The sequence below is a fragment of the Cyprinus carpio genome, chromosome A4 (genome assembly GCF_018340385.1).
Source record: "Cyprinus carpio isolate SPL01 chromosome A4, ASM1834038v1, whole genome shotgun sequence".
Classification (NCBI taxonomy): domain Eukaryota; kingdom Metazoa; phylum Chordata; class Actinopteri; order Cypriniformes; family Cyprinidae; genus Cyprinus; species Cyprinus carpio.
In genome coordinates, this window is record NC_056575.1 from 27,795,863 (window position 1) to 27,805,955 (window position 10,093).

The 10,093-nt window shown below is 43.7% G+C and overlaps 1 protein-coding gene across 1 annotated transcript in view; it reads left to right on the forward strand.

Annotated features, from left to right (window-relative positions):
• LOC109080253 (NACHT, LRR and PYD domains-containing protein 7-like) overlaps positions 1 to 7,321 on the forward strand; it is a 12,756-nt gene extending 5,435 nt beyond the window's left edge. Inside the window, exons 2-5 of the mRNA XM_042749685.1 lie at positions 2,354 to 2,527; positions 2,881 to 3,051; positions 7,009 to 7,055; positions 7,135 to 7,321. Coding sequence (XP_042605619.1) covers positions 2,478 to 2,527; positions 2,881 to 3,051; positions 7,009 to 7,055; positions 7,135 to 7,304 — 438 coding nt within the window. The 5' untranslated portion in view covers positions 2,354 to 2,477 and the 3' untranslated portion in view covers positions 7,305 to 7,321. The remainder of the gene's footprint in view (positions 1 to 2,353; positions 2,528 to 2,880; positions 3,052 to 7,008; positions 7,056 to 7,134) is intronic.
• The last annotated feature ends 2,772 nt before the right edge of the window (positions 7,322 to 10,093 follow it).

The window sequence follows — 10,093 nt, forward strand, 5'->3', positions numbered from 1 at the left end:
CTAGTAGTAATTTATAGGGGGAAAAAAAGAACACAATTACCACATAGCACACAGATTATCAGTGATGTTTACAGCTTACTTGATACATTTATACCTCAAACGATTGCAAACACCAATGACCGGATATAACACATTCAAAATATTTACACCAGAGCAGATATTCATGAACAGAAGCTTAGTTACATTCATAAACACAAGTATGCTTTGTATGTGGGCCTATACAAATATATATATTATATATATATATATATATATAACTATATATATACTATAAACATAAATGGCTATATTCGTGAACAGAGAATAGACTATCACAATAAATGTTTTTTGTCTAATCATTCATACTGACATTAAGCCAGCAACATTATAACTCATATTACTGTTACGCTGTATTGCTGTCTATGTTAATGTTTCACTTGATTATACATTTAGTCAGGAATTATAGTTTGGAAAAAGTCTAACTAGTAAAATGTGTACACGTTATGTGAAAACTAATACAAGTAGGTTAATAAAAAAATACTTACTCATGTTTATGATCTCTGCTGGATCAAGACGCTGCATCATTAATCCAAAGGTAATCCAAAGCTTCTTGAGGTGAATTCTGTCTTATTTGTCACAGCGATTCTTTTCTGCTGTGAATTCTGTCTTATTCCTCTCAGCGCAAAGTAAAAAGTAAAATTTAAAAAACTTGCTGCTTTGTTTGCTGTTATGGGGGCGTTTACATGCAACACACTTTACGTGGACCATTATAATATCAATAGCGCAGTGTTGAGTATTCACTGAGTTACAGTTAATTTTAATGATGCGTTTCTAAATGAAGATCACCGCAGACCAAGGCGGCAGACAGCGCACCCTGTTTGTTTTCTTTATTTTATATATGCACAAAATTTTGTTATTATGTGTGTATAAAAATAAAAGTAGACCCTTTACAGATTCGATTGATGTATTGCTCTAATCTGTACGATCAAAACTGAAAGTGTAATTTAATTTCTTTTCTGTGTTATCAGGAGAAGATGCCTCAAAATGAGTATCCGCGTTTGTCAACCCCAAAGGGTTAAAGAACATAGTAAATCCCAGTCCATAAGCAATGGTACCTCCGAACAGACAAAAAGATTATAATCCACATAGATCAATGAACTGAAGATTCACAGTCCTTAAAGTTCTCTTTAAACAATAAAGTAGTTTCAGATACCAGGTGGGATAGTGTGGGAGTTGACAAGTCCACATCGAAGTCTATCAGCCAGTTCTCAATTTCCATAGTCATGACTCCCTTTCTGCTGATGTCTCACACCCCGGTCAGACTCACATTGGAGCTCCTCTTCCAGGGCGAGGGTCAGCTCTGTCCTCTTTTTCTCAGGTACTGGCTGACGTGTTGTGGTGGTTGATAGCTCTCCAGCTGCGGGGGGCCTTCACAAGCATTCCACAGTCATAAGTGGTGATTTCAGCTCTGGGTGTGGGTGTTTTCCGAACTGGGGCACGACGCTCTCCAGACACCGGATGGACGTTTTCCCTCCAGTTTAGTCCGGTGGTGTCTGGGAGGTCGATGTGGTTGTTAAAGGTGACCCTGATCTGGAATAAGGTCTTAAGGGTCTTATTGTTGAGGGGAGCTGGCGATGGCAAGCCATAATAACTCTCTTGTAAACTCCAAAATGTTGTGGCTCTTCTGAGCCATGTTGATGAACTTGGAGACCGTTCATCTGTGTAGGGGGATCCGGTCATATCACGGTGTGTAGTAGGCAGGAAGACGAAGGACAGAAGGATCAAGTTTTAACTACCCAATTTTTATAATAACTCCAAAATCACGCAGACAGGTTACACACACAACTGATAATGGTGACCGGGATAGAAACTGGCAGTGAAAGCACAACTAAAATAGCAAAACCAAAACGAGATGACTTAAACTAAACAAATTTATATAAAATTACCATAAGGTTAGAGAAGAAGCTTAAATGATAGCATTCAAAGAGCTACACACATACACATTGAGAAGAAATAAAAAAAGCTAAAAATTTAGATACAAGTAATCAGCATAAGTTGACAGGATATAAACTACAAAAGTAAACTACATAAAAGGACACAAAATGTTCCAAATGTACCGCCACTGGTTTATTGAAAGATCTGTTCTATCTTTCCAATTAAGTAAAATGTGTTCATTTTCAGGCAATACACTGGACAAAGTTTTTATTGTAAGGAAGACAAAATGCCACTACATTCCTAGACTTTAAGCACTGGGTATATGGATGCTTATAGTTGCAAGATAACTAGCAAGTAAGTCAGTTCCAAAGCAACAGAAAAAAAAACAGGGTTGGAACACCTCAAAATTAACTGAACTGTGTATTTGTGTTTCTTTTAGTCTTGCTGACTGCAATCTCACTCGTCACAGCTGTGAAATTGTGGTCTCAGCTCTACAGTCATTAAACTCTTCACTCAGAGATCTGGACCTGAGTAACAATGACCTGCAAGACACAGGAGTGAAGATGCTCTCGGATGCACTGAAGAGTACAAACTGTAAACTGGAGATACTGCGGTGCGTAAGAGTAGAACTACAAGATAATAAATGATTTGGATTTGCATTTGATTTTTGGACATAGCTCTGAGTTGTTGTATCTTGAATGATTAGTTTCTCTTTAGGTAAAAGAATGTTAATGTTTTGATTGTTTGCAGTTCAAATATTATAATTTCTTCAATGTTTAATATAACAGTTGGGCTTATCTGAAAAAAAAAACATGGCTTAGAGTGATATAATATCAGCATTAATTCTAAAATGTATAAACTTTTAAAATCTTGTGCTCAAATGTGTTTGAAAAGGTATTTTCATTATTTAAAGACTTAAAATACAGTGCAGGTGCTCAATTATTTCAATCTACTTTCTCTTTGTAGATTATCTGGCTGTATGGTGACACAGGTTGGCTGTTGTTATCTGGCTTCAGCTCTGAGGTCAACTTCACACCTGAAAGAGCTGGATTTGAGCTACAATTGCCCAGGAGAATCAGGAGTGAAACTGCTTACTGAAAGACTCAGTGATCCAAACTGCACATTGGAAAAACTCAGGTATGTTAGGCTGAAATTTGGCATGGTATAATTGTTTGTTATTGCTTGTTTTGTTTTTTACACATATGTTGTTTGTCTCAGAAACGAAGTGTCATAACAGTAGTCCATGCATAATACACCAAATATGTGGGGTGACCCGTGTCTCCCCTTACAGGCCTGTTAGTATTCGTCAGGCTTAACTGGCAGTGCATAAAGAGCTTGTGGGGAGGCAACTTCTGCCCTCCTCGCCATGGTGTTACTGCAAGGCCATCAGGCCAACACCCTGAAAGACCTGCACGAGGGTGGTCATGACTGGGCAGTTCTACATGAACTGCGTGTGCTGCGACGGACCTCGTGCTTCAAGTGACAAAGGTGACTGCACAGTCTCTGAGTCGGTGTGATGTCCACGTTAGTGGTCTAGGAATGCCATCTCTGGCTGTGTCTGGTTGACATGAAGGAACAGGTACAGTAAGGTACAGTTCCTGAATGCTCCCATGTCTCAGACTGGCCTTTTCGGCAACGCTGTTAAGAGCTTCGCCCAGTAGTTCTCGGTGGCACAGAAGCAGACAGAGGCGATTAAACACATCCTGCACTGGAGGAAACCTGCTGATTCGGTCACGGCTGCAGCTCCTCAGCCTACTCATCACCATGGGTGCCCCTCTGCAGCTCTTCCCACTCCCATGCAGCAGCAGCCTTCCACCAGGCGCATTGTGGAGGCGGTCGCAGGCAGGACACCCAGCCCGTCCAGGCCCCCATCAAACTTGGTGGCAAAAGAGGACCTGAGACGAGCGACCTAGAGATGGAGGAGACTGCTCATCGGGAGATGGTGACCACACCACTCCATCCCCCGGAGGAGGGCCGGGTGGAGAATCCTTGTTTTTTTGTTCCGCCAGTGGCCTAGCAGCCAGCGGTACCCAATAATTCAATAGACGAGCAGTTTTATCAGACGGGAGAATCAGGTGAGTGTTACACTTCACACCCAGACCCCGCCCTCTGCCGTCACAGGCCTCGGGCTGAATCCTGTGTTTCACCACGCTGCCCCACCGTTCAGGGGCATCCAGTTCACTTCAGTCAAGGCTGTTGATGCGCCTGTCTTGCGTGTGGAAATCAAGTCCTGCTAGCGAAGAATGCGATAGAGTCGGTCCCTCCAGCCGATATGTAGTGGGGGTTTTACAGCCCTTACTTCATTGTGCCCAAAAAAAAGCGGTGGGGTTATGACTGATCTTGGATCTGCAAGTTTTGAAATGTGTGCTACACAATTTGCCATTCAAAATGTTGACACAGAAATGCATTTTCGAGAGCATCCACCCCCAAGGGTCCACCGTTCAAAGGGTCAGGCATATCAGTACAAGGTCCTGCCCTTCGGGCTGTCCCCTGTCGCCTTGCATTTTTACCAAAATTGTGGAGCAGCCCTTGTTTCTTTGAGAGAACTGTGGATGCGCATTCACAACTATCTCAATGACTGGCTCATACTCGCACGGGCTCGCGATCAGTTGTGCGCACACAGGGACCTGGTGCTCAGACACAACTTAGCCAGTCGGGAAAAGAGCAAACTTGTGCCAACGCAGAGGATCTCTTTTCTCGGCATGGAGTTGGATTCGGTCATCCAGACAGCACGCCTCACCCAGGAACGTGCTCAGTCGGTGCTGAACTGCCATGGCCGAGTCCCGAGGTGGGGTGTGGCGACGCGGTACTACTCACCGGGTTTCTGATTACACTGACCTGCCACAGAACCTTCAGCCCGTGGTCAGATCCCTCATATCTTCGGGCAGGAGTGTCCCTGAAACAGGTATCCAGTCATGTTGTGGTATACACGGATGCCTCGGCCACTGGCTGGGGGACCATGTACAAACGGGCACACAGTGTCAGGGGTTTGGACATGTCCAAATATCAACTGCTTTGAGTTGCTAGCAATATGCCTTGCCCTGAGCCGCCTCAGAGGGCGTCTTCAGGGCAGGGACGTTCTGGTCCGCACTGATAACACTGTGACTGTTGCATATATCAACCAGCAAGGCGGTTTACGCTACCATTGCTGGTCGCAATTTGCCTGCCACCTCCTCCTGTGGAGTCAGAAGCATCTGAGGTCCTTTCGTGCCATCCACATCCCGGGAGTGTCCAATCGGGCAGCCGACGAGCTGTCTCGAGCAGCACTTCGAGGAGAGTGGAGACTCCACCCCCAGGTGGTTCAGCTGCTCTCGAGACGGTTCGGAGTTGCTCAGGTAGACCTGTTTGCATCTTCAGAAACCACCCACTGCCAGTGGTTCCACTCCCTAACTGAGACAACGCTCGGCATGGACGCACTGGCACACACATATGCATTTCCCCCAGTGAGCCTGCTCGCACAGACACTGTGTTAGATCAGGGAGGACAAGGAGCAGGTCTTGTTAGTGGCTCCATATTGGCCCAACAGGACCTGTTTCTCGGAACTCATGCTCCTCGCAACAGCCCCACCCTGGCTGATTCCTCTGAGGAAGGATCTGCTTTCTCAGAGACGGTGCAGCCTCTGGCACCCACGTCCAGACCTGTGGAAACTCCATGTGTGGTCCCTGGACAGGACGCGGAAGTTCTAAGTGACCTACCCCAGGAGGTAGCTCTCACTATTGCTTCAGCACGTGCTCTGTCCATGAGTAGGGTCTATGTGCTGAAGTGGAAACTGTTTGTCAAATGGTATTCCTCCTACGAGGAGGACCCCCGGATATGTTCTGGTCAGAACCGTGCTTTGCTTCCTGCAGCAAGGGTTGGCGCATAGGCTGTCCTCTCCACTCTTAAGATTCACGTTGTTTCTATTTCTGCACATCACGACCCAATAGAGGGGAGGTTGGTGGGGTAGCACAATCTGGAGGTTGGTGGGGAAGCACAATCTGGTTGTCAGGTTCTTGGGTGGGCCAGGAGGTTAAATCCTCCTAGGGCCTTCCTCCTTGCCCTCTTGGGATTTTGACATTGGTGCTAAAAGTCCTACAAGCTGCCCCCTTCGAGCCTTTGCAGTCAGTCAAGTGAAGTTTCTTTCTATGAAAACCCTGCTCCTGACTTCATTGGCCTCGATCAAGATGGTGGGGGACCTGCAGGCGTTTTCACTTAACGAATCATGCCTTGACTTTGGGCCAGCTGATTCCAGTGCAACATTAAGACCCCGGGCCAGCTACATGTCCACGTTCACTAGGTTCTATAGCCTGCGTGTCGAACCGGTTTCCTCCTGTGTACTCACCTCAAACAGGTAGATGCACTGAGAGGCCCAGTTCAGAGTCGGCTTGCGGCAATCTGGATGCCTAGTTCTCCAGAGAGTCCCCTGACCGGGCAGACCCTGTGGAGTCCTCCAGCACTCCGGCGGCCAGACGTGGGCAGAGCATCTGGTGCCAGGCCTTTCAGCCAATGAAATTCCCGAAATCTTGTGTTTGGCTAGTGCCAATATGAGTGACCCCCTTATATGTATTCCCACGGTATAATTACTAGGGCCGTGTTCCCCTGGCAGACCACATTCTGCTGGCTCGAAATGATGCAGCCATAAAACCTTATCAGAGACTTCCATGTGCAGTAGGGCCCTACGGGGGTTACTTCACATGAGTAAATGTCACTTAACCCCCTCTGGGAGGAGTCAACTCCGCACTGTCCTCTTCCAAATGGAAGCGCACGCTTTCCCAGTGTTATTCAAGTCTTACTGTTAAGCGAGAAACAACTATAGTCGACCTTCTCTGTGTAGAGCCCGGTCCTATCGTCTGGCCTTATAGGAAGGATCAGGAGGCGTACACAGGGCACTGGAAGGGGGCAGCACCTGTGGCGTGTTGGTGGGGATCCCCAATTCGTCGGTCATCACCAATGTGATGCCGAGAGTGACTCTATTTTGAATTAAAGTTTGGTATAGCCCCTGTATGAACTTAAAAGGTTTTGGAGAATCACTTCCTTGATCTTAAAATTGCTAATTTATGAGAATTTATATTAAACTGAGACAAGTTACTGTTCCAATACTGTTTGTATTTTCAGTGTGGACCATAATGAAGTCTTCAGAATCACACCAGGACTACAAAAATGTAGGTCTTTTTTCAGTTTTCTTTCATTCGTTACACTCAGTATTTTTTCACTGAAGTTTTAATGTCTTTTTGTGTTCAGATTTTTGTGATCTCACACTGGATCCAAACACAGCACACACTAGCCTCTTAATGTCTGAAAACAGAACAGTGACACATGTGAACGACGAGCAATCATATCCTGATCATCCAGAGAGGTTTGAGCACTATGAGCAGGTTATGTGTAAAGAAAGTCTGACTGGACGCTGTTAAACTGGGAGACTGAATTCAATGGCCATGGTCATGTAGCAGTTTACATCCAAAAAAGTCAGTAGAAAAGAAGGGATTGATTGTCTGTTTGGTCTCAATGAACATTCCTGGTGTCCTATTCTGGATTAACAGAGGTAATGTTTGTACTGCCTGGCATGATAATAAGAACACTGATGTTACCTGTCCCATCTCCGTCTAAAAGAGTAGGAGTGTATCTGGATTGGCCAGCTGGCACTCTGTCCTTCTACAGCATCTCTAACACACACACACTCACACACTTATACACATTCAACACCACATTCACTGAACCACTATATGCTGGATTCAGGCTTTATCCTAGAGCCTCAATATCTCTGTGTCAAATTGAAAAATCTCAGGTAAGGAATAACACAGAAAACAATTCACTCTAGACAGTGGTATAATAGATTTGGATGTTTTTACTAAGCCTTTTTGCCTTTATTGTAGAGTGTATAGTGGAGAAGTTACAGGAAATAATAGGGAATGGAGAAAGGTTTTTCTCAATTTCTGCTTAAAGTCATGAAGGCAGATTTGAAGTATTTCAGATTTTATAATGTGCATCATAAACCAATTTTTATGTCATTTTTATAGTTATAAGTTTTAGAGTGATGAAGGTATTTTAGTTAAAATTTGTAGTTTCAACACTAGACTCATGCAGTCAAAATCTAAAGAAAAAACAAAGCTATATCAACATGTTCTTTATGCATGGATTATTGATGTCGCATTTTCACTATGTCCCAACTACTCTTGGTTTCTATTGCTCTCTTTGAGAAACTATGTTGCACTTCCCAAGGTAATGAATGGGAGAGGCTGTGAAAAGTGTTTTTTTTGGTTAATTTATGTTATTAATGGAATGGGAATAATACAATATTTTTTTAATGCTTTGAACTCTTTTTTTACTATAACATTTACTAAGACCTGAATCAATACGTAGAATTTTTTTTTGTTTAATCTCTGGGACTGATGTGTGAGTGCGACATGAGCAAGGCATGTGCAGTATGGTGCATTTCACATTGTCTGCTTCGCTTCTTATCTCTGTAATGTTTTCAAAATGTAGTTTTTGTAATGTGTTCATGTTTCAAAAACAACAGCAGGCAGACACATCTAATTATGTTTACATGTTTATCAGAACTCTTGGTCGTAATTGGTTAATGTTGTACAGCTTATTCATAAGCAGGCATAGGTCCTGCAGTCCTTGACATTAGGGTATATGTTTTAGACAATTTTGCATTTGTGTAGTGAACTCTATGCAGGGATCTTACCTGGATTAGACCATGACAGGAGGCATATGGAAGAAAGAGTGAACCATAGCCTGAGCATGGCCCCACTGTTTCATAGCCGTAATAGCCGCTGCATATTCTGGATCAGTTGTAGAGTCTTTGATAGTCCATGCGGAAGGGCCCGCTCAGGATATGCTTGCAATAGTCCATCCTGGAGAGAACAAGAGCTGGACAAGAAGTTTTGGGTGGATATTAGACACAAAGGAGATAAGCTGTCCTCGAATATAAGCCTTTGAAGCCTCCCAGAGTACACCTCTGTTTGTGTCTGTTAAGTCATTAAGTTCCAAAAAAAGAGTAATCTGGAAGTGTATAAATTGCTTGTAGGGATCTTCCGCTAATAAAGAAGAGTTAAACCTCCACTGCCTGAATGGGCAGTCAAGTGAAGTTGGGGTGTGGTCCGATATTGCGATACTGTGGTAGTCACTGGCTTTAATCATGGAGAGCAGTCTATCATCTAGAAAGAAGAAATCTATGCGTGTGTAAGTGCGGTGCACATGAGAAAAGAGATCATGGGAGAAGTGTGCCTCCATGGGTCGGAGAGGCCCAGTCGTTTGGCGAAGTCATGTAGAGTTTTGGCTGATTTGCTTGAAGATTGCGGTTTATTTGACGATCTGTCTAGTATGGGATCTTGAACCAGATTAAAATCCCCGCCTATAATTATATAATGATTATCAATGTTTGGTAGCGACATGAATAATTTGGATATGAATGAGCAGTCATTCCAGGACCGTAGACACTAGCCAAGATGACAGGTGTATTTTGTAATTTGCCAGCGACTATAATAAAGCGACCGTTGAGGTCTGATACCACTTTACCTGGTTCAAACATGACGTTTTTCGAACCATAATGGTGGTGCCCCTGGCCCTTTCATTAAATCTGGAATGAAAAACATGGTCAACCCAACCCCTTTTTAGTCGCGTCACCTCCCTGTTGCGCAGGTGGGTCTCCTGAATAAAAAACACGTCACCCTTGAGCTGCTGCAAGTGGGTCATTATCTTGTCACTCTTAGTGGGGCCACCCACCCCCCGCACATTCCATGAGATAAATCTAATTATATTGTTCGTGCTTGACATACCTTATTGATATTCCTTGAGTAGGCGAAACAGGGATTGGGGGTGAGGAGGGAAAAAAAGAGAAGTATGGATATATAAAAAAAAGAAGAGAAAGAAGAATGAAGAAAAAGTAAAGATATATAACAGTATTTTTCAGTGTCCATTGCACAGCGGTGTGTCTCATACACTTCCACGTGAATTCCTAGTGTCCCCAACTCCTCTGTCATTTCCCTCTCCGGTCCCCTGTGGGGTAATTTTTAATGATTATAATGCTTTTGTGTTTTTTAATCTAATCGCCTGATTATTTTAACTTTATACTGCATATACAGCTGTTGTGTTCAGTGTAAACTGTGTGGCAAAAATAGGCTCAACTATTCGCTCAGTGCCACATCTGGAATGCTTCTAGGAATGTGCAAAATTAAACTTCCTGTATAATTTCCAT